This window comes from Rhineura floridana, chromosome 1, assembly GCF_030035675.1.
Source record: "Rhineura floridana isolate rRhiFlo1 chromosome 1, rRhiFlo1.hap2, whole genome shotgun sequence".
NCBI lineage: Eukaryota > Metazoa > Chordata > Lepidosauria > Squamata > Rhineuridae > Rhineura > Rhineura floridana.
In genome coordinates this window covers 243,021,625-243,046,346 of record NC_084480.1, presented here as the reverse complement: position 1 = coordinate 243,046,346, position 24,722 = coordinate 243,021,625, and the positions used below count along the sequence as shown (strand labels likewise).

The 24,722-nt window shown below is 44.0% G+C and overlaps 1 protein-coding gene across 4 annotated transcripts in view; it reads left to right on the top strand.

The window, feature by feature from the left end:
* The window catches only part of SMCHD1 (structural maintenance of chromosomes flexible hinge domain containing 1), a 238,696-nt gene that overhangs the window by 38,151 nt on the left and 175,823 nt on the right, over positions 1-24,722 (top strand). For all 4 annotated transcript variants that reach the window (XM_061596291.1, XM_061596298.1, XM_061596308.1 and 1 more), the window contains 7 exons: positions 13,324-13,406; positions 13,493-13,623; positions 14,262-14,376; positions 15,062-15,181; positions 19,173-19,339; positions 21,674-21,767; positions 23,290-23,500. In XM_061596291.1, the coding sequence (XP_061452275.1) occupies positions 13,324-13,406; positions 13,493-13,623; positions 14,262-14,376; positions 15,062-15,181; positions 19,173-19,339; positions 21,674-21,767; positions 23,290-23,500 (921 nt within the window). The remainder of the gene's footprint in view (positions 1-13,323; positions 13,407-13,492; positions 13,624-14,261; positions 14,377-15,061; positions 15,182-19,172; positions 19,340-21,673; positions 21,768-23,289; positions 23,501-24,722) is intronic.

The following is a 24,722-nucleotide window of genomic DNA, read 5'->3' as shown; positions in this document are numbered from 1 at the left end:
TTCCTTTGGAGTGTCAGTTCATTTCCTGCCTTCACTTGAAGCAGACCAGGCCAATACTTTTTCCTGTTTTCTGGCGGCTTCTGTGTGTCTTATAGTGTGTCTTTGTTGTGAGTGTCTGTGTCTTGTGGTTGTGGAGTTGAAGTGTGTCTTTAACTTCTCCCATCCTTGTTTTTTAATACCTGTTTCTCCTTAGTATTTTACAGAGCCGATTTTTCTTTTCAGCATCCCATTGTTAGTCTGTTCCCTCAGTGTCTCCTCAAATTCTTACCCCTCATTGGTCAGCCCTACTCCATTGATCCTACTGTGAATTTGCTCTTTTTGGTCAATTTTCCTATCCATTTGTTGTTGTCTTGAAAACAAAACAAATCTGTATTCTGTCCCTGCTATCTCCTTCCCACTTTCTGCTCTTTTGGCCTCTGTTGCTGCTGCCTTTTTAATTAGGCTTAATTCCAAAGGTTCTTAAAAATGGAACTATTGCATCCTTATCAAAGGCACGTGTGGTTTAAACTTGACATTTTGGTGAGCATGATAGCACACAATGCCAGAGCAAAGATTAAGGAAGCTAAGGTAAGAGCCCCTCAGCTACTTGGCGTGTGTGACCCCAGGCACCATTTTGAGTCCAGCATTGTAAGTTGTGGGAATACTTTGCAAAGAGTCCCATAGAGGTGGCAGATGGGGGCTCTGGTACACCAGGTCCCAAAAGAAGGTGAGAGCAACTCTCCTCAGTGGCAGCAGGACTGAGTTTGGTTTGCAGATAGGCCAAGTGCATAGATGAGCCTGATTTGAGTGCAGAATTGCAAAGTGCACCCACTGATCCTTCCCACCACATGCTAACAGACTGGAGACTGAAGAAAGGTCTTTCGGAGAAAGAAGGGTCTGGACCAGCTCCCAGTGGCCCTATTTCTCTCTGCTTCTTCACCAGGGAATTATTTTGTGGGTTTAAGGGGTTGTTCCCCCAGCCTAACCTGCTAATCCGGGGCATCCACCAGCTAATCCAGGGCATCCACCAGCCCCTTCCTTTCAATTTTCCTTGATATGGCTGTCTTTAAACAAATAAAAGAGACCCTACTATCTGATTTGCCAGCTGAGCTGGCTGTCCCCAGACAAGCTACCACTCAAGTTCCTTCATTACAATAAAATACATAAAATTATTGTCTGGAGATCCATCTAGTTTAGGTCCTAAATTGCGAATACAGACTACTGTACCTCCTGATGTTGTCAATCCGGGCATCATGGCTACTGATGGCACTGTGGAGCATTGATGGGACACCATTTTGGCCCAGCATGCCTGATCTTCTATCTCCCAATCCTCTAGACCAACTCTTACAGGTGAGTGGGAGTGCTTGCCTGTCAAATCTGATGTCATTATGACATCAGGTGATTGACAGGTGAGTGGTCCCCTCCACCAGCCAGACTTGGCCTATTGTTGGGTGGGGGGAGATGGACACCAAGCAGGATTGAACTCCTTGCCCATCAACTGATACAGCTTCTGCCACCATGGACATCACCCAGTTTGCTGCTAGATCCATTGCAGTGGAGATGATGGCAAGGTGTACCTTTTGGCTCTGCCTTTGCAAAGCTGATTTGAATTCTTATCTCGCAACAAAGTGCACAAGTTGTTCGGTGATGCAGCTCTGCAACACAAGCTAGTGGAGACAAAAGATAAATAAAAAATCATGCCCTATGCACAAAGGGGTAGGGATCCGCAGTCCTTTCATCTTTCAGCTGTACCAGTTCTTTCATCGCACCCTATTTGGAAGTAGAGGCAGAGATTTTTAAACCAGTCACCCCATCTGGAGCAAACCAAGGTTTCCACCAAGTGGACAGGAGCAATCCAGCACAAGTTTTGCCACTTCATTCCAGATCAGAAGGAGCAATCAACATCAGTTCTGATACTGTGCCACCTCCTGTAAATGGCAGATTGCTTCATTTCATAGCCAGTCAGATGGGCGACAAAGAAATTCAATAAATAAATAAATCCATGTGGGAAGCCACAATCTCAGTCTGCTAGATGTGCAGCCCAGTTTATCACGGATATCTAATAGAGCGCCAATCTGCTCCAAATTGATGTATTTCATTGCCAGTGTCATCAAGTCCAGGAAAATAGAGGATAGTGCAAGCCGGCATTGACTGTCTGTTACAAACACCTGTGATAGAGCCAGTCCAGATAGGTCCAACATCTCCTCCATCTTCTTTTTGATGCCCAAGGGGAACAGATTCTTGAAGGTGGTATTGGACCTCAAATTTCTCAACCGGTTTGTTATTGGAAATTCTGGATGGAAATTCTGGTGTCCATTTGGGAGACATTGGAAGGCCATGATTTGCTGGCATCCATCAACCTAACAAGCCACTAAATCGTTTACACAAGCAATTCATTCGGTTTGCCTATGTGGGTCAACATTTCCAGCAGAGGCTCACACCCTTTGAGCTAACAGCCTCAGATTTCTTCACAAAGGTGCTGGTGATCTCTGTGGCTCATCTATATCTGCTAAGAATTCATTTGTGTCCTTTCTTAGCTGACATCCAGCTCAGGTCGCTGCCTCTCCATGTGGCATACCAAGACATTGAGATTACACTGGTGGCTCTGAAGGACCACTGCTTCCTACTGAACAGTACAAAGAGTCACTTTATATTTCCATCTTCAGCATTTGGGAGTGATGAACCAGCAGAGGTTATCTGACTCCTGGAAGACAGGATTGCCAATATCAAGGCACCAGTGTCCCCCCTCCTCACAGCAAGGTTGACAGATATGTTGTTTTCCACAGTGCTGGGCCAGATGGTCTCTGTGATCCTGTGGGCCAGATGGGTGGTCTCCATGACCCCACGGCCCAAATTCCATTCCCATTCTCTTCAGTGGGCATTGCTGGCTCATCAGACTGCTATTGTGAACAGTTGCCACAAGCAGATTTTCCCTATGAGTCCGGACATCACAGCGGTTTTAGCTCCACCTATCGTGCGAAGGCAAGAATGTCTTTGTAGTCAAGATTAGGGGCGTCAGGCCCCTCCCACTCTCCAGTTCATTCTTGCCTTTGTACGAACAAGATTGAGATCTATATAGCGTAGCGTTTAGCTAAGTTCTTTTGGTGTTTTGTTTGTGTGTTTGTTTGACAGGGCGGAGGTATTGTCTCCTGTGTGTCTCCAAGTGTCCTCCTTCCCTCTGTCTTGTGTTTAACTGCTTTTAACTGTATCCGATTTTTGGGGACTTCTCTTGGGGAACCTTTTTCCCTTGCCCGGGCAGTTTGTTTCCCCTATTGGATTACTCCCCACCCCTAAGAGAGACCGCGGCTGCGGATCCTCCTCGTCCTTTCGTTTTTCTTTCTCTCTTGGGCTCTGCGCTTCCCCTGGGAACTTGCGGCTGCAATTCCCTTCTAGCGGCTTGCGTTGCTGGGCTCCCTTTTCCCCGCGCTCCGTGACGCTCTCGGAAGACCGCGGCTGCGGTTTTTCTGATCTCAGCGGGAGCTTGCGGCTGCGGCTCCCGCCATTACCCCGTCACCCGTTTTAGCCTGCCCGGGTCCGTTCTCGCCCCACTGAAACCTGTGGCTGCAGCTCTTTCATTAACCTGCGAGACTGTCTGCGGCTCCCTCATTAGCGCTTTTACCTCAGCTCACCCCACCGCGAAGGGCTTTGCAGACAGCGACGGCGGCTCCCTCTGCAGTGGCTGCCGCATTTCCCCTACTGCCTCTTCCCTCCTGGGGGTTTTTTAGAGCCGCTAGTGCGGCTTTCGGCCCCGCGGCTCCTCCTGCGAGACTGTGCTGGGCAGCCCTTCCCCCAGTTTGCTTCCAGACGGCCGCCATTGCTCCTTCTCTCTCCGCGCTCTTTTTTCCGGGTGCCATTTTTTGAATTCAAATTTCCCACCTTTTTTGTTACCCTTTATTAACCATCGGATACCTCCCCTGCAGGCTATTTATCCGTATGTGTGTTGTATACGTGCTGCAGACAGACTTACACAGGACTGACTTGCACACAATTTTACTGTGGCTGTAATCATAGTGGCTGGATTATATTATCAAGGCTGGAGCTCCAATCCTAGTGGGCTGGATTGTATTATCAAGGCTGGAGCTTTAATCCTAGTGGCTGGATTGTATTATCAAGGCTGGAGCTTTAATCTTAGTGGCTGACTTGTACTAAATCTGATTTATATTGGTATATCCTGCCCCCTCTGGGGCCGTGTACCACGCCTGAAACCCAGCCTACAGCACTAATCTGAGTGTGCCAACTCTAAAAACAGCCTATATATATTAACACTGACTCCTCAGTGCATTCTGCCCCCTCTGTGGCAGTGCACTTTGCCATCTGCCAGCGTATTCTACCCCCTCCGTGGTCGTACGCTGTGCCAGTTCGGGTCTTTACATCCTGCCCCCTCCGTGGCCGTGTACTGCACCCAAGTTAATATAAGATGGCAGAACAGCCAGGCATGTCGCAATCAACCCATATGGGGCCAGATCAGCCAGGCATGCCACAAACAGCCAAGCCACAACATCCTAACACGACTAAGACCAGACATGCCAAAGCTCTGGCTAAGACAAAACATCTTTCCAGCCATAGCAAACCAAAGCGCCCACGTTATGTTTCTGTGCCAACCACCACCACAGCACAGACACACATAAGTGATATTCTCCATTCCCCTGCTGCTTCCTCTGACGAGGAAGAGTTTGTTGGTTTTCCCGCTCAGTGTTTGCCTAACGAACCTCCCTCTGTTTTACCACCCCAAACATCTGTTCCAATAGCTCCTCAGGCACATACATCTGCCACATCCGGTCTGCAGCTGTCTCCTGATTTCCTTTCCCAACTTCAAGCCATGCTGGCATTTTTCACCCAAATGCAGTCACTACCACAAGTTCCTGCCATACGTCAACTCAACATGGACCAACGTGCGTGTCATGAAGCTCATTCTTCCTGTTCACCAGATCCCTTTGACGTAGCCAGAGGCAGATGTACGGACGAAGCCTCGTATGCGGAGGAGTCAACTTTCACTGACCATGTTGAAGGAGACGACTGGAGCGACTATTCAGATCATGAGGAGGATACATCGTATCGTTTGTTTAATACCTCAGACTATCAGCCGCTAGCACGTAGGGTAGTTAATACCCTTGGTCTCCAGACTGTGCCTTCAACTTCGTCCGCCCCAGCTATAAAAGGGGCCAAGATCCTCAAATCCCCTGCACCTACTGAACACTACATCCCGGTGCCGGACCCAATTGCCAAATTAGCCTCTGAAGAATGGGCTCATCCACTCCAAGCTCGACGCTTCAAGAACCTGGCTGACAGGCTTTACGCCCTAGCTCCAGACTTTGCCACCAAGTTAGATGTCCCTGGCATAGATGAACCAATCGGTCGCCTCGTTTCACGATAACTTTTGCCCAGGGAAGGGGAATCACACCTAAAGGACACTACTGAGCGACGAATAGACTTCGCCCTCCGCAAGAATCACGAGGCTACTGCCCTATCCATGCGTGCCTCCGCTTCAGCCTCCATTTTCTCCAGAGCATCTATGATGTGGCTGGATGACCTTCTAGAAGACGCTAACCCTGATCCTGTCGCCCTCAGAAGAGCGCTATTGAAATTGCGTAAGACAGCAGCTTTTGTGGCCGATGCCACTCTGGATGCCACTCAATTAGGGGCACGAGCCATGACGGCTCAAATAGTCGCTCGACGCACCCTCCGGCTTCGCCACTGGCAAGCTGATTCAGCAGCCAGATTGAACCTGTCCAGGGCTCCTTACTCCGGATCTCTACTCTTCGGCGAGGAAGCTCTAAAGGCAGTGCTGGTTGATCCCAAAGACGCCCACAAACCTGTTCTGGCCACAGTCAAGAACATCGACAACAGGCCTTTCAGGCGATTTCCTTCCTTCCATTCTAACCAGCCCTTTCGACGAACGCGGCCAGGAGGATGAGGCCGCGACTTCAGATCCTATGACCCCAACACATTCAGGGGCTCCTGGAACCGACGCTTCCAGGGCAGAGGTCAGTACCAAGGGCGCAGGGGCAACTCATCATCCTCATATAAGGGAGGCCCTCGCCCACGCAAGTAGTATTAACGCCCTCCCCATAGGTGGCAGATTATTTAATTTTGGAGATCGATGGCTGCGCCTTACTACGGTCTCCTGGATCAGGGACCTTTTCAGTTATGGCTATACCATAGAGTTCTGGGCAACCCCATCAGACAGATTCCATCCGACTCCTTGCCCAAGGGCACCAGCCAGGCACAACATCATGCAGACAGCTATACACCACCTCTTGGACATAGCGGCGATAGAGCCAGTTCCCACAACTGAGAGGTCGGAAGGGGTGTACTCCCTCCTATTTGCTGTGCCAAAACGAGATTTATCATGGAGGGCGGTATTGGACCTCAAGTTTGTCAACCGTTTTGTAACATATCGCAGGTTCAAAATGGAATCACTCCATTCCATTACGGAGAGTCTGCATGAAGGAGACTTCCTGGCTTCTATTGACCTTAAGGAAGCGTATCTCCATGTGCCCATTTGTATAGCCCACAGGAAGTTTCTTCGGTTTGCTTTTGGCCACCAGCACTTTCAATATAGAGCGATGCCATTCGGCCTCTCCTCTGCTCCAAGAGTGTTTACCAAAGTGCTACTCATCCTAGTGGCTTATCTCCGGACCCAAGGGGTTCATATCTACCCATATTTGGATGATCTGCTAATATGGGCCAAGTCTGAGGAGCTGGCTCATCATCACTTAATGATCACCCTCAATGTTTTGCAGGCCTACGGCTGGCTTGTCAACTTCGACAAAAGCCATCTCCAACCAACCCAACGCCTACTACATCTAGGGGCAATGTTGGACACCCTGCAGGCAATGGTCTTCTTGGCTCCAGATCGCATCACTGCCATCACAAGCATCGCAAGGTCCCTGATGCAACAAACATCCGCAGACGTCATGCTTCTCGCCAGAGCGCTCGGGATATTCATCTCTACAATCCACATTGTGCCATGGGCTCGAGCCCACACTCGGCCCCTTCAATGGGTTCTGTTGCCTTTTCAAAAAGACATTGCCAGCTCCAACCATCGTAAAGTTCGTTTGAGCCCCGCACTGCGCCTCTCCTTCCGCTGGTGGACCAAGGTTCAACACCTCTCCAAGGGCACGTCGTTCAGAGAACCCCGCAGAACCATTGTAACCACGGATGCCAGCCTCATCGGTTGGGGAGCCCACTGCAACTCCCAGTACGTTCAGGGGGTTTGGTCTACCGCAGAGCAAACTCAAAGCATCAACTGGCTGGAGCTAAAGGCTGTCCACTTAGCTCTACTTCATTTTCAGTCTCTGTTCCCTTTGGATCATGTGCTCATTCGAACAGACAACACGTGTGTAAAATCACATTTGAACAGACAGGGGGGCACCAGGTCTCGTCCTCTGCAGGACTTAGCCTCCCTCATCTTTGTCTGGGCAGAACAACATCTACAATCCCTGAAAGCAGAACATCTCAGAGGGATTTGGAATGTGACAGCAGACTGGCTCAGCAGACAACAGGTCTTTCCGGGAGAATGGAAACTTCATCCAGCCATTTTCCATCGTCTCCAGTGTCGGTTCGGCGCCCTCTCAGTCGACCTGTTCGCTTCCAGTCACAATTGCCAGCTTCCCAGGTACTTTACCCGATACCTGGACTCAACAGCAGAAGCAGTGGATGCTCTGACAACACCGTGGCCAGACGGTCTATTGTACGCCTTTCCTCCCATACCATTGTTAACCAAAACCTTGAGGAAGGCGCGAACCGAGAAGGCACAGCTGGTTCTGATAGCACCATTTTGGCCACGCCGACCATGGTTCTCAGATCTTCTGGTAATGTCAATGATGGATCCTTGGACACTTGCAGTCAGGCCAGACCTCCTATCCCAGGGTCCAGTTCTGCACCAGGACCCTACTTGGCTCAATCTAACAGCGTGGCGTTTGAACGGGGACATTTGAGGTCAGCTGGACTGTCTGACGCTGTGATTGATATTATGTTGGCCTCGAGAAGACCATCTACCACTCGTATTTATCAACATACCTGGGTGGCTTTCTCCAAGTGGTGTCAGTCCCACCACTAGGATCCATCCCAGGCCACTGTGCATCAGGTGCTGCAATTTCTCCATAGCGGATTTATGATGGGACTTCGACCCAACACTCTACGTCGACATGCGTCCACTCTGTCGTCCATCCTCTCAGTGTCCTCTCCTGGAGATCATATTTCCTCACATCCGTTCATCAAACGTTTTTTGAGGGGAGTCGCCCTACGCTCTCTGGCTGTTGTCCATCGGTTTCCCTCATGGAGTTTGCCGAAAGTTCTGCAGGCTTTGCAACGCCCTCCATTTGAACCCATCAGGACTGTGCCCCTACGTATACTGTCCTTCAAGGTCTTGTTTCTGATCGCAATCACATCTGCCAGACGCGTTTCAGAGTTGGGCGCATTGTCTTCTGCTCGACACCTCTGCGTCTTCCATAAGGACTCTGTTGTACTGAAGACTGATCCTTCCGTCCCAAGGTCGATTCAGTTTTTCATTGCAACCAGGACATTGTTTTTCCTTCCTTTTGCCCGAATCCTACCCATCCTCTAGAAAAGGCTTGGCATTCGTTAGATGTCCGGAGGGCTGTCAAGACCTACCTGTCTAGGACCCTAGAGATTCGACGAACGGAGTCTCTGTTTGTATCCCTTCATCCAAGGTCTATGGGGCATAAAGTATCCAATCCTACCTTATCCCGTTGGTTAAGGGCATGTATTACTTTAGCATATGAGTCTCTGAAGCTGTCAGTTCCAGCTAGTATAACGGCTCATTCTACCAGGTCAGCTGCCACTTCGGCTGCTTTTGCCACTAATGCTCCTGTTGCCGATATTTGTAGGGCTGCAGTCTGGTCTACCCCACACTCGTTTATAAGGCATTATAAAATTGATCGTTATGCCTCTGCTGACGCATCTTTCGGCAGACGAGTGTTGCAACAGGTTCTTAATGAGGATTAACACGTGGGTGGTCCCTCCCTGTATGGTACATCCCGCTGTGATGGCCGGACTCATAGGGAAAATGGACCATTGGTCTCACCTGAAGGGTGATTTTCCTATGAGTACGGACATCACGACCCTCCCAGTTGGGAGGATGGCTATATATTTTCTAATGTATTATATGTTACTGTTACGCTATTATTTAAATTTAAGAGTGAAGTCAAGACTTCTAGTTCTGTTATACCGCTATGTTGGAGTCATGTTACTATGCATGGTACTATTGTGTTATTTTCCTGCTGCCAGGCCGGTTGGCCTTGTTCTTGTATTTTTAGATATTTCTCCTTAGACTCGCTGCGAATGAACTGGAGAGTGGGAGGGGCCTGACGCCCCTAGTCTTGACTTCAAAGACATTCTTGCCTTTGCACGATAGGTGGAGCTAAAACCGCTGTGATGTCCGTACTCATAGGAAAATCACCCTTCAGGTGAGACCAATGGTCCATTCTGCTGTCCAGGCATGCTTGATTGTCTCTTTGGTGGTGGTCCTTAGACAGCAACCTCCACAAGTAGGTGCCCTTGAAGGATCCTCTTTGATTTGTGGTTGCAACAGACGCAAACATGGTGGGCTGGGGTGCTGATTGTGAAGGTCAAGTCATTCAAGGCTCATGGTCTCAAACAGAAACAAAGCAAAGTATCAACTGGCTAGATCTATGATGGGAAAGCTAGCCCTATAGCACCTTGTACCCAAGAGAGGTTTTTGTAATGTGATGCTGAGAATTGACAATACCACAATAAAAGTGCACATGACACACTAAGGGGGCACCAAATCAGTAGCTCTGCAGTTGGAAGTGGTGATCTTCAGCTGCGTGGGAGGACAACCTGGATCCCATGGTGGCAGAGTATTGAAGGGGCATATACATATTCTAGGCAGATTGACTCAGCTGCCAGGCACTGATAGCAGCAGAACGGATGATACACAAGGAGGTCTTCAGGGGCCCACAGATGCTGCTTGAATAAATGACAGAGTATCTGTTTACATCGGCTGTTTATCATCTCCATCACTACTTCTCCTGATTTCTGTTCCTGGTAATGTTGGTATTGTATGAGATTTGTTTGTTGTATGTGGCATGTTTTTAGGGTATGTGAGGCATGAGATACATAGGTTTTATGCTTGTTGGAGTGCCCGGTGTGAGAGACTGAGGTGTCCTAGAGAGTTCATAACCTCTGTGTGTGAGACGGGTAGAGAAGTGACAGTTGATGCCCCAGGTGAGAGATGGGATGGAATACCTGTATTATTTTGTTTTGGACATATTAATGGTAGGCTATATATGTTCTGACTATTGCAGATATCTTTCTGCAATAGTTAATGATTTCTGATTTAACTTTTTATATTATTTTATTGTATGTGTATTATGTATATGGCTGTTGCAAACGGTTCTGGTTTCTTTTATGAATAGCAGTATATAAATACTTAAAGATAAGCCTTTTAAGTTGAGACCCATCCCAGTCTGCGTCTGTGTTAGAATTGCTTTTAATATGTCTTTTAATATCTTTAACCCTTTTTTAAAAGATGTTTTTTAAGTGTTTTTTAATGTTGTCAACGTTTTGTTTTAATGTATTTTAAGGTCTTTTTATGATGTTTTAAAGTGTTTTCAGTGTTTCTGTTTTCTGCCCTGGGCTCCTGCTGGAAGGAAGGGCGGGGTATAAATAAAATAATAAATAAATAAATAGATAAAGACCAAAGAAGATGGCAGGTTAAGAACTTACTGTTCTACATTTATCCTGCTTTTATTTAATTTGTGTTTATCCTGATTTATTTAATATTTTGACTAATGTTGTAGAATATTTAACTATAGCTGCTGTTGCTTATGTTTATTTTAAGGGTTTCTAATTGTTTTACTGAAATGATACTGTAAACTGCTTTAGATTTTTTTTAATATAAACAGCATTTAATTATTTTTGATAAATATAGTTTGTTCCAAAATTTGGCAGATTTGTTGGAAAATGTAAATGTGAAGACAGTCCTCATGCTTTCTTGTAGATATGAGATTTAATAATGTTTGTTGAATGAAAAATATGTAGCTTTTCTCTACTACTTCTGGGCACTCGCAGATTTTGTTCACAGCAGCAGTAGCACAATAGCAGGAATGAAGGGGAAAGAGACTAATGTATTGGGTTTTCCATTGCTCTTTTAGAGGGTTGCTGTGCCACCTGTGCTTCTGCCAATCCATCTGTACTAGGAGCAATTGGTGTTGAGATTAATACAGTCACTAGGTGGGTTGCAGGGAAGAGTGCTGTTGCGCGGAGGTCCTGCTTGTGGGCTTTCCATGGGCCGCTGGTTGGCCACTGAGAGCAGGATATTGGCCTAAATGAGCCTTTGGTCTGATCTTGAAGGACTCTCACATCCTTAATAGCTTGTCATGTGCAAAACTGGTTATCTGAAGGCTTCCCCAATTTCAGCTGAGTTCTTTCACAATTAAAAGAGAATCCTTTGAAATGCCTGGTATCTCTTATTTTGCTTTTTCTACTTTTATTTGTCATGCAGATAGTTTTAGCTTTTAAAAACTTTCTCCTTTTTTTTGTCTTCTTCCAACCCTTCACCTCAACTGTGATAAATTTAGGTATAGGGCTAGTGGACATCCAGATTAGGCACTGACTGAGGGCCCAGGATCTCACAGGGGCCCCTCACCAGCCTGAGTCCAATCCTGTCACCCCAGCTATCATACACATACACTGATATTGTACACTATGTCTCAGCTCAGCTTCAACCTGCTGCACAAGGCGACAACCATCAGCTGCCTTCCTTGGTGCCTTTCACCTGAGGAGTCTCCTGCACTGCTGCTGCCTAGTGCCTTGCTCACCTAAGAAGGCAAGCAACTTTAGGCGCCTCCTCCTGAGGAATGCACATAAGGAAGGGGTCATGGCAGCTCCCTCAGGGCTTCAGCAGCAGGGGGAGGAAGAAGAGAAAGAAGAAAATTTGTATATTTAAAATTTGTATATTTGTTTTTATTGTTTTTAATTGCTGCAGACCGCCCAAAGAGCTTCGGCTATGGGGCGGTATATAAATAAAAGAAAGAAATAAGTAAGTAAGTAAGTAAGTAAGATATACCAAAATGTGCACACTCCTTCACTTGTGGAAGCAAGGAGTCAGCCCAGAAGAAGCATGTGTGTGGAGGGAGGAGGAGGAGGCACCAGCACCAGCATGTGTCTCATTACTGAGCAATGAGTATTTCAGTCGAGCTAAACAGCCCCTTCAGCTGATGTCATGGGACTTGTTGCTTTGGTAACTCCAGCAATCCCCCAAAGAGAAAAGCCAGAGTGCAGGAAACTAACCACAAGCTCCTCTGTGGCTGCAACACATTGTTTAACACAAGTCACAGCTGTCCTCGCCTCCCTTTCATGTTTTGCGTTTCTTTTATTTATTTACAACACATCATTGTGTGTTGAAGTTTTCTTTTAATAGACTTTTTCCCCCTCCCCTGCCTGCCAAACTGTCCAAACAAGTGTATAGGCTACTTCTACTGAGGCTAAGGAAATAGGAGAATTCCATCATCTTTCCTCAAATTTTCTTTGGAGTTCATTTCTTTGTGAGCAGAATTCTGGGACGGGATTGGGAGGGAGTGGGTAATGCATCCATTGAGAATCCAAGTGAAAGGATTAGATCTGAGAGAAGTAAATAATCCCAACAAATAAGATACCTACTCAGAAGTAAGCCCCACTGAATTCAATGGGATTTACTCCCAGGTAAGTATACAAATACTGATTAAGCTATACCTAGAATTACATTGTTCACAAAAAGTTAAAAAGGCAACCAGTGAAATTCAAAAGCTTGTATTGTTTTACTTTGACAATAGAAGGTTTCTATACTGGTCAATATTTGTTTTACTTAGAAGTGCTGTGGCCAAAAGGGAGGAGGAGTGTAATTTGAGAAGGAAAGGGACAAGGGGCCCACTGATACACTATGCCCAAGGGCCCCTAGAAACCTGGAACTGGCCCTGCTTAGGTATATTGTACCCTTGATGTAGATCTTCTCTTAAATCCATTTCATATCACATGCTTGAAAGTTGTAGATAGAACTGTTCTGCTGTATCACAATTGTACCAAAGTGTTAATAACAGTAAACAAGGATTAAAAAATGCATTACTGTTCTAGTTGTATAAAATATTATTTGACAGATAGACAGTGACTGTAATACAGTACATGTACTAATGAACCAGTGTGTTACATTTCTAATATGCTTCTGTTAATACTGCTCTTGTTATGAGACATAATGTTCTTGTCAGAGGGAAAAGGACAGCTTAAACTACATGTTGCCTTTCAGAAGAATGTTAAAAGTGGATATTCTATTTTTTGCTGTTAATTATAATTCTTAGCAAACATTTCTTTCTTTCTGTTTAGCATTTGCACTTGCAGAATTGATTGATAACTCTTTATCAGCTACTTCTGGAAATACTGGTATCCGGAGAATACAGTTAAAGTTGGTAAGAAACTAAGGAGCTACGCTAGTGTTTTTCAGGTTTGCTATATCATAATACCATCATACACTGTTTCTTCTTTTTTTTAATAGTTATTTGATGATACTCAAGGAAAGCCAGCTGTCGCTGTGATCGATAATGGAAGAGGCATGACTTCTAAACAACTGAATAATTGGGCTGTGTATCGTTTGTCAAAGTTTACGCGACAAGGTGATATGGAAAGGTTAGGACATTCTAATTTCAATGGTATTTAAGTATAAAATTGGTGAATTTCATTGTGCAAGAATTCAGCTTTCTCAGTTAAGGACACAAGTTTTTAAAAGTTCCTGCAGTTCTTAAATGCTCACAAATTAAAATGTACACATTGAGATTTTCAGTATTTCAACTCTTTATTAACTTTTCTAGAATTGACTCAATTTGCAAATAGTTGGGATAGTATATTATTCTGCCTTGCCTCTCTCGGAGGTTCATCTGACACAGCAAGAGATGTAGTTTAATAATTTTGCCAACCATGTGAAATGCTTCACTAGAAGTTCTATTTATGAACTGGAGCCTACATTTGCTTCCCCCCCCTTCCTTCACTGTCCCCTTTCCTTTGTGTCATGTTTTATATTGCAAGCCTGCGGGAAGGCTGTCTAGTTTTAATTGATCGTATGTAAGCCACACTGGAAACCTTTTTGGCTGAAGAGTGGGGTACAAATCCTCTAAACATATAAAATATATTGTGACCTATATGTTATAATGAGCTTTATACATTCAAGCTAGATATTGTCATAAACCGAAGGTTTTCAGTAGTGCCTGATTTAATAAAGCATGTTTAACAGTTTCTGTTATTTCTTTTTTATCTAATTTTGAAATTAGTGATCATTCAGGATATGTACGTCCTCCAGCAGTACCCCGCAGTTTAAACAGTGATGTATCATATTTTGGGGTTGGCGGTAAACAAGCAGTGTTTTTTGTTGGACAATCTACCAGAGTAAGTAAAATTTAATCTTTTTATGGTTTAGCCATTTTATGAAGTACTGCTTGGCTAGCCTGTATTAGCAACATGCTATGGGCCTTATCCTGGTTTTCTGTGGAGCTCACAAAGCATGCCTGGAAAGTTGGCTGTATGCTGATAGTAATAAGAGAAGTTGTCAGGGCATGATCACTGGTTGGCAACTAGCATGGAGAGAGGAGACCTGTCTGCTCAGTAGTTATTAGGAATACTATGGGTTGTCTACCCACATCCTATCATCATCCTATAGCCTCTGGTAAGTGAATGGGACTCCCTTTGCCTTCTAGCTACCAGTTGGCAACAATGTTTTTCTCACACAGACTACAGCCTGGCAATTGGGACTGCTGGTGTCAAATCTTTGCGCACGTGACTGCACACTGAAAATGCCTGAAAATACTCTGTGTATGAGAGCCTGGGTTGCTGGTGGAAGGCAGGCAGTCTTTGTCTTGCATAGCATGGGATTATGAGGTGGGATGTGTGCTACATCCAGGAGCTATATTGGGGCAGATACAGACTAATGATCTCTATTTACCATGCCATCTTGTGTGCACTTTTGACAAATGTGGATTCCCTCCTTCTTGCTCTTTGTGTGCTCCTGGGATTGTATCCAGTGTTGTAACTTTGACATTGATCTTTTTATTTATTTATTTTTAATCTTTTACAGATGATAAGCAAACCTGCAGGTTCTCAAGATGTTCATGAGCTTGTCCTTTCTAAAGAAGATTTTGAAAAGAAAGAGAAAAACAAAGAAGCTATATACAGGGGATACATTAGAAATAGAAAGGTAAAATAATAATGGTGCTTTATTTATCTAGACATACAAAATACTTGTAAAAAGCCATCTTACTGCTTTAAAATAGCTACTAGGATTTAGGCAGTTAGTGTATTGACTGCATATCTTTTATGGTGATGAGCTGTTCTTGCCCACATTCTTCTGTTAATCTTTTGATAACCAAAATTAGTTAATATTCACAAATAGGCTAAAAACCTTGCGGTCTAAGAACGTGCCTATATCCAACAGATATTTCTATCAAACTTTAAAAAGCAGGGAAATTGGGCACCAACAGTAAATGCACCAGGGGAGCAGGAGACCTGACCTCCTTTCTGAGATACTACAAATTTGTAAAAATGCAAAACACAATTTGAGGTTTCACAGTCCAAACCACTTCCTATGTAGCTTGGAAGAATTTGATAACATATGCCTCTGAGCATATGCTGAGTGGTGGCAACACCTGCCATCTCCAAAGATGGAGAATTGCATTTTTGTATGTTTGTTGGTGATCTTCTTACTTTGCTTCTTTTCTGTGTTGCCACTGTTTCTACAGAGAATCTAACCTAGAAAATTATATTTCTCTCATTATTCATCCTAGAAATCTGTGTCAACTTGTTTATTACTTTCAAAGCCTTTTTATTGGTGAATGTCATATGATGATAAAGACAGCCTTTTGTGTTTCAAACTGGAGGTTATGTTCTATTTCTATTTTGGGTGCATTAACAGTTGAATCTGAAACTCTAACTCTTGGAAAAAACAAACTTGGCCTGCCCAAGATTCATGTTTTCAGCCTCCTATGCTTAAATTACTTCGCTTAAGGAAAGGTGGGCATGGTCAATTAAAAACATAGAGCACACCTAGAATTTTGCTAGAATATATTTCACCTCCCAGTTTTATCTTGTGCAAACTGAGACACTTCTCATGTCCATTGGAAACTATTCTGCAGAATAGTCAGTGCCATTATTCCACAATTGTTTTTGGAGCTTTTTTTAGTGTTGCACAGTGTTGCTGTATTTCACATATTCACAGAAACAGGCAAAAGAGAATGATTTATTATAGGAAACTTCAATAAAATTGCAAAGTAAATCAAACATATTTAAAGTGACTATCTGAACTACATCATCTGTTTTAATATTGTTGCTTCCTCCCTGCTCAAACAAGATCAGCACAGCACATGTCTTGTTTCTGTTATTTGGGCTGATTACAGGTGTTGCCACCACTCACTATATGCTCAGAGGCACGTGTATTCCCAAATTCTTCCAAGCTCCACAGGAAGTGGATTGGACTGTGAAAGACCAACCAAAATTGTGTTTGCATTTTTACAAATTTGTAGGGCAGTACAATATATCAGAGAGGAGGTCAGGTCTCCTGCTGCCCTGGTGCATTCACTATAGGTGCCCAATTTCCCTACTTTTTAAAGTTTGATAGAAATATCTGTTGGCTATAGGTACATTCTTAAACCGCAAGGTTTTTTGCCTATTAGTGAATTTCTCTGCTTTTTAATCCAGGAGATAAGAAATGAGATCCTTTGCAAGTTTGCTGAGAATGGATTGATCATTTGCCTGTTTATTGAGTTCAGTGGGATTTACTGCCCTGCAATCATGCTTAGGTTAGGTGAAACTGACAATAGGGGATGGGGAGGGGAGAAGGGAGAGGAGAACAGGCAGGAGGTTGAGGAGGAGGGCAGGTTTCATCATTTGCATGTTTATTGAGTTCAGTGGGATTTACTCCCATGCAATCATGCTTAGGATAGGTAAAACTGACCATGGGGAGGGAAGCCTGGAGTGGGCAGGGAAGAAGGAAGAGGGAAAGAGAGGGAAGACGGGAGGAGGAAGGGAGAGGAGAGGAGAAGGAAGGGAAAGGCAGGTCTGATCATTTATATGCTTATTGAGTTCAGTGGGATTTATTCCCGTGCAGTCGTGGCTAGGATAGGTAAAACTGACCGAGGGGGAGGAGAGAATAGAGAGAAGGAGGAAGGAGAGAGAGGGGAGGGGGAAGGAGGGGATTGGAAGGGGAGGGAGAAGGAGGGGATTCAAAGGGGAGGGGGAGGGGTGAAGGAAGATGGAAAGAAGGGGGAAAAGGAAGGTGATGGGAGGAGGGGAGGGCAGGTTTGATTATTTGCATGCTTATTGAGTTCAGAGGGATTTCCTCCCATATAATCATGCTTAGGATAGGTGACACTGACAGTGGGGGAGGAGGAGAGCGGAGGGAAGGGAAAGGAAGAGGGGGAAGGAGCTGATTGGAAGGGGATGGGAGAGGGGAAGGGAGGGGGAAGGGAGGGGGAGGGAAGGGATAAGAGGGAGGAGGAAGGGAGCGCAGGTTTGAGCATTTGCATGTTTTTTGTGTTCAGTGGGATTTACTCCTCTGCAGTCATGCTTAGGTTAGGTGAAACTGACCTAGGGGAGGGAAGTGGAAGAGGAGGGCAAGAAGAGGGGCGGGGGAGGAAGGGGGATGGGAAGAGATTGGATAAGTGGGCACTGGGCAGAGGGGAAGCCCCTTTCCTTTCCAGAAGGGAAACATTGTGAACAGTATTATTCTTTTTCAGGGTTTTCCCAACCTTTTAATTCTACAGCAGGCACATGCATCCTTCCACCAAAATTTAAACCAAAGCTGTCCCTTGCCACATCCACATCAGTCCTTTATTTCACTTTAGTCAGTCCTAGCTTCCCCCAAAGAATCCTCAGAAATGTAGTTAGGGAAGGGTGCTGAGAATTGTTAGGAGATGCCCTGTTCCCCTCACAGAGCTTCAGTCAGAGCATCTGACTGTTAAACCACTCTGGCCACTGGATCTCTGTCGGGAATAGGAGTCTCTTCTTGGCACCCTTCACAAACTACATTTTCCAGGATTCTTTGGGGAAAGCCATGACTGTCTCAAGTCATCAAAGTGTGGTGTGGGTGTGGCCCTCTGATTAGGCAAGCCCAGCAACTGTGAGTCTGGCTTTTAGAATGCTGACAGTTGGTTCTTACTGAGCATGCCCAACATTATCATTCAGTTCAATGCTAAATTCCTTAAATTAATTAAAAATCAGCCAGGCATTTTTTTAACTTTTAAACTGCAGAAGATGAAGGTCAGGGTATGGGGCAAGGTCAGTAACAGGATTACAGGTACTTTGTGAACATGGCTGATTTTTAATGAATTTCAACAGATTATGAGAACTCAGACAGAAAAAAGTCCAAAAGGTGTCTGGTTTTTCTCTCTTTTTAATAATAATAATAAAATAATAAAATTTTATTTTTGAGTCGCCTATCTGGCCGAATTAACGGTCACTCTAGGCGACGTACATTTATATAGTAAAATACAATAAAAACCAATGAAAACCAAAACAGTAATTAATGTACCAATATTAAAAGCAACCTACCCCAGAGATCCCATAGGCCTGCCTGAACAGCCAGGTCTTCAAGGCCCGGCGGAAACCTATCAGGGAAGGGGCATGGCGAAGATCAAAAGGAAGGGAATTCCAGAGGGTAGGGGCCACAATCAAAAATGCCCTCTCTCTGGTCCGTACCAGCCTCGCTATCTTAATTGGTGGGACCGAGAGAAGGTCTTGTGTGGCTGATCTTGTCAGGCGGCATAATTGGTGATGCTGGAGGCGCTCCTTCAGATAAACTGGGCCGAAACCGTATAGGGCTTTAAGGGTCAGCACCAACACCTTGAATTGGGCCCGGTAAACAACTGGTAGCCAGTGTAGATCTACTAACACTGGAGTGATATTTTACACTTTGAACTCTCATATTCTCTCTGACTATTTTGTGTATCACCATGAAAATTTAGAGGGTTGTTAAGCAAGCATTTCTGAGTTCAGGACAATAAGTTTTGTAAGGTTTTGTTTTGAAATGAGCTTATGGGAAGCATCAGAATGGCATGGGGGTATTTTCAATTTAACATTGTGAAATGTGAAAAATCCATGCTGACCATAGTATACAGCCACTCTCATGGCTTTATAACTAACTGTAATTGTAGTCAGATGATCCATTTTATTTTTTTAAAAAACTTCTGCTGTAGCCATCTGACTTTTCCCACGTTGTTAACGATGATGAACGATTCCTGCATAATCTTATCATGGAAGAAAAAGACAAAGAAAGTTTTACTGCAGTAGTTATTACAGGAGTGCAGCCAGATCATGTGCAGTACCTGAAGAACAATTTTCACCTTTGGACGAGGCAACTAACGTGAGTTGACTATTAAAGTGGTTCTTATATTTAATTGTATCTGATAAGTCATCCCATTAGCTCAAGGTCTTCAACTTGTGCAACAGAACTTCCCCTCCCTATTATCCTCTTGAATGCCTCCTCAGATCTGTTCTTGGGGTTCCCCACCCCTCTGATGCATTTTTGGGGCAGCATGCAGGGAGAGGAGAGGGAGTGGAAGTTTCTTTGGAAGTCCTTGCGCTAATGGGACAACTTCACTGGATGCATCCCATTGACTCATATCTTGATATACTTGCTTTATACAGTTTGTGCAAATCATAGGCACTGCCTCAGATATTGTTACATTTTTAACAGTACTGTTTACACATATACTTCCCTTGGACCATGTTTTAGGTGTTGTGGGGGCTGAGTTGAGTTTGGGTCACCCAGTGAACTTCATGACTGAGTAGGTATTTGAACCCCAGGCTTCCAGGTAGTAGTCCAACACACTAACCACTACGTGACACTGGCTAGCAGCCAGGATCCACATGTATGCTTGCAGAGTGCAAGCCAGATTATAACCCCAGTAGTGGCTCTGTGTTAAGGGTGAATCAAGCGAATCGCACTCCGCCACAATAAGGCGAAATTGGCCGGGGGAGAGTATGTTCTATAGGACAGCTGGGGAACCCTTCTAGGCCAAGTATTTATCAACACCCAATCCCTTTGACTAACTTTGGTGGAGTGAGGCCACCCACTATCAATCACCAGATATCAGGGGTGGGATCTGCTTTGCCAGCACATTCTCTGCAGGAAATGCACTGGCAAAGAAACACCCAGCAGGATGTAACTCCCCACTCATCAGCAGATGAACAGAGACTTCAGTCCTGCTCTCTGTAGGGATCTGAGCAGGATTTAACCCTTCACTCATCAGCTGATGAGCAAGGGGTTAAATCCTGCTGTTTTGATTGTGCACAACAGTTCCATGTGGGGAACTTTGTGGGTGTAGCCAATACAGAATTGAACCGCACATCAGCTGACATCTCCCACTGACATCAACTTGGTTGACATGTGGATCTGGTTTTGAGGTAATAGCCTATCGGGTCAAATTGGACCCTCTGGTGACCAAAGATTGACCAATGGGTTGGAGGTTCACTCCCCCTTTTTTTTAGTTCATAGTTAGAAAATGGCCCATGGCTGATTTGAAACTTAGCAGTATGGTAGATAAGACTAAGGAGGGTTCATGCCAAATTTGAGGTAGAAGGGATAATACATGACATGCTTTGAATGAATTAAAACATTTGATGTGAGAGTTCAGCAAGTTGACAGATGTTCTTCCATAGACTTTGCTGGGGTGGTTTTTCCAGAAAGATTTCTCAGTTTGTACTGTGTGATTTGGGAAATGGGTTGTTGGATTAGGCTAAGGGGAACATCTAGCTCTAGCATGTGCTTTTGCCTAATATTAGTGTAACGTGTTTTTAATTTTTATTAAAAAGCCATTTTATGGCCATTGTCTGTCAATGGGAATTCATGTGGATGTCCTCTGCATACGTTCATATGCTTCTCTATTTTGAGAGGTTAAGTAGAGGGGTTGCCTGAAACCTTCTGGATGAGCTGTAGCCTTTTGGTTGGGCTGATGCCTCATGGGGAGTAAAGGTGGCTGAGAATCAAATAAGTTTTTTTGGAGGGTAGGGGTAGGGAAAAGGGCCAGAGGAGGTGTTGAAGAAAAGAGATAAAAAGTAATTTAAAAATTGTAAAATGAAGTAAATGTAATAGGAGGGATGAGAGAAAGTAGCAGTTTGGGGCAGGGGGAATCACATTAAGCATGAAAGGAAAAGGGGAGAACAAATTGCAGGAGATAAGTAAAAACATTTTTGAGAGATATGGGGGAGGAAAGAGAAAATATAAAATAAAATAAAATCCTCTACTTAAAGCCTCTGGATCAACAAAATCTTCCCAAAATGGTGACCTGAATCAGAATATTTCTACACCTAATTTAACAGGAAACCTGTTATTCGACAGATGCAACTTCACAAAACACCTGCTACGTGCAAAGCTAAGAACTTCTGTGTGATCGATCCATAAAATGCATGTGTTCCTTCAGTACAGCAACTTGTGGTGACTTTCCAGGCAGAAATTCTACAGAATTCCCCAAACACCTGCTACAATAGCACCTGATGAATGTTCATGTGGACACATACCCACCTCCCACACAAGCCCAATGTTCAGTTGAATGACCAAGGCACAGTTGTGAGCATGATAGCATAAGTTTCTAGTTGTGCAATGTCAGTTTTTATAAATTAGCCTTAAATAAATGCCTCCTTGACTATTCAGCAGTGTACACATTCTTATTTTAATCAAACTTTTAAATAATTACAGACATATATATCATTACTATATCCATGGACCAAAAGGAAATGAAATTAATTTGCTGATGAAGGAAGCAAGAACTTTCAACAATATTGATATTGAGGTAGGATCTATATACATATCTTTGGAATTAATTACATCAGTTTGGATCCAGAGAACCATAAAAAGTGTTTCACTTTAAAAACGGGGCATTCCAGCTCCCTCCTCTGCATTGCAGCTTGCAGAACTTCCAAAAAAACTGATCCTGGTATTGAGGAAATAATAGCATGATTCATAGAGCTGCCAACAGATGGGGGATTTGGCAGACTTGAGTCCCACCTTGTCATTGAAGACAGAATAGTGCTCTTTGATTTTTCAGAGTGTTCTAGTTTCCCTTTAGCTTCAGGTAACAGTTCTTTCATGGCAAGCCATATCCAAACACAGACAGCATGAATAGGAACAGCGCACAAACTGTTATTACATATAACATAAAATAAACACAAAAAGGCTGTCTCTGCTACCAACAAGGAAAGAGTGTGTCAAGTAAAAACAGCATACACTCACAGAAACTGAACTAAGGAAATAGAAACAAAAGGCCACCCATATTACATAGGGAGGGGCCCTGAGATCATCTTTACATGCACGTAGAAGACTGTTTCATGTTAAGACCAAAGGTCTCTTCTCCCATGGATGTAAGATGATCTCAGGAGCTAAAGCACCATCCATGGCTCTAACCTTTAGATGTACTGTCACTATACTACTTATAAACCTCTAAGTTAGTGTGGAGCAGGGATCCCATAGCTTTCAGGCTTTTATTTTGAGAATTGAGGAATTGCTAGCAGATTCTGCAGTCGCTATTGGACACAAGAATCAGCCTATCCTTGGAGCATGTTGATGGGCAGCTTGACTGGGGGGGGCATATAAACTGTATTGATATAGATTAACAAGCAATTGTCCAGTATTCTAAATGATAACTTATTTTGAAAAAGTAATGATTTAGGAAAGAGGACAGAGATCAGCATAGTACAAGAGAAAGTAAAACACGAATGTAGCATCTAGCTAGGCTAACCTACAAAGTCCACCTTACATGCCAAGTAAATGCTTGGTTCTTTCAGATGTTCCAGTAAAGATAGCAACTAATAAAAATCACTTCTTCTGTATCTTGGTTGGCAGAGGGGTGGATGAGGGGAAGGCTCAGCCAACAAGATGCAGATTGCATACACAGCAGACCTTCAGATATGGGTGTCTGGGCCAATTATTGCTTTGCCAAGAGGGGAAGAAATATAAATTGGAAATAACTCCTCTTGGGTTGCTGTCAAAGAGATTTAACTAAAGAGAAATCACTGTCATGTATTGGGAGGGGGATGGAATGCCTGAGACGTGAGTATTCAGTGTGTGAGCAATGGAGGCTTTTGGTCTAAGAAAAGTTGTGAATGGACATTTAGGGATTTGTGCAGGTCATCATGACTGTAATAGTGTAGTATTTTCACATGTTACCTTGACGTATTTGATACAAGACATGTATGTGATATTTCAAAAGCAATAATAGACTTGATACTTAATGTTATTTCTTTCTGTTGATGGCTATAGCAATGAAATACATTCACAGAAGGAGGAATTTACATTTATTTGTTATTTATTTTTAGATTTCAATGTTTGAGAAAGGGAAGACACCTAAGATTGTGAATCTTAGAGAAATTAAAGATGATATGCAGACTTTATATGTAAATACTGCAGCAGATAGCTTTGAGTTCAAGGCTCATGTTGAAGGAGAAGGTGTAGTGGAAGGCATTATACGTTATCATCCTTTCTTGTATGATAAAGAAACCTACCCTGATGATCCTTGCTTTCCTTCAAGTAAGTTGGGTAACTTTCATGCTATTTCTAGCTGATGTACCAATAATGAAGCCTAAATTCTCCAGTGGGCACCAGGACACCGCCAAGTGGGTATTGTCTTCCTCTCCTGTTGCTTGAGGCAGGAAAGAGTTAACACTCCAAGCGACTCTCACCTTAGCCCCTCCCACGGAGTGTCAGTTCGTTTTCCTGCCTGGCTTGAGCAGTACTGTTTTTGCCTTGCTCTTCAGTCTGGCTGGCTTGGCTTATATCCTTTCTTAGAATCTCAAATCTTTCTCTACTGTTATTGATTTATTGTGTCAGTGGTGTGTGTTTAAGTGTACAGTTTTTCCAAATGAATTGTGTGAATGTCTGAGTGACTGGTAAATGTCTGTTATGTCCATTGGTCAATTTATTATATTGTTAGAATGATTGCCGTCAGCATTTGATACCTTGAATTAATTACCTAGATAATTAACTGAGGTGTTCAAATTAATTTCATTTTATCTAATGAAATCTGTCTATTGATTCAACTGTGACAAAGAAGACTTTTCTGAAAAGGGAAAAAAACCTGCTAGCAGCCAAATGCCTAAAGAGCACTCAAATAAAATGAAATAAAATCAGTACAGAAAGCGGCAAGAGCAGTTGGTGCAGTAGCGCCTTCAGCCTGCTCAGAGAAAAAGATGTTGGTTAAAAACACAAGCCTCAGCCGCGCACACGGAGGCAGCTACCATTTTAATCAACAAACAGCCTCACAGTCAGTGCGTGGCCCATCCTCTCTTGCAGTAGCACAGAGAGAGGCCAGTAATCAGCAACAAAGCGCTGTTAACCCTATAAGCAATGCAGCAGCAGAGCAATCAGGGAGGAAGCATGTTGCCAAAACTGAAAATGAAGAGAAACTTGTAAGCAATGTGGTGGCACAGCTGTCAAGGACAATTTATGCTGCTAAAAATAATGAGAGTATTAAAGAAGGAGTCTTACTAATGTATTGTTATAGTGCAGAAGGCTGCCATGTGGGCAACAAAAAACAGCCTCACAGGCAGTGGGTGGCATGTGAACTCTTGTGGTATCACAGAGAGTGGCCAGAGACATGCACAAAAGCATTACAAACCCTGCAAGCAATGTGGTAGCAGAGCAATCAGGGAGGGGAAATGCCGCTAAAACAAAGGACAAAAATAAAAATGCAGTTTTACCAACATTATTAGAAGTGCAGAAGAGCAGCTTACATGGGATAGCACAGCCAGCA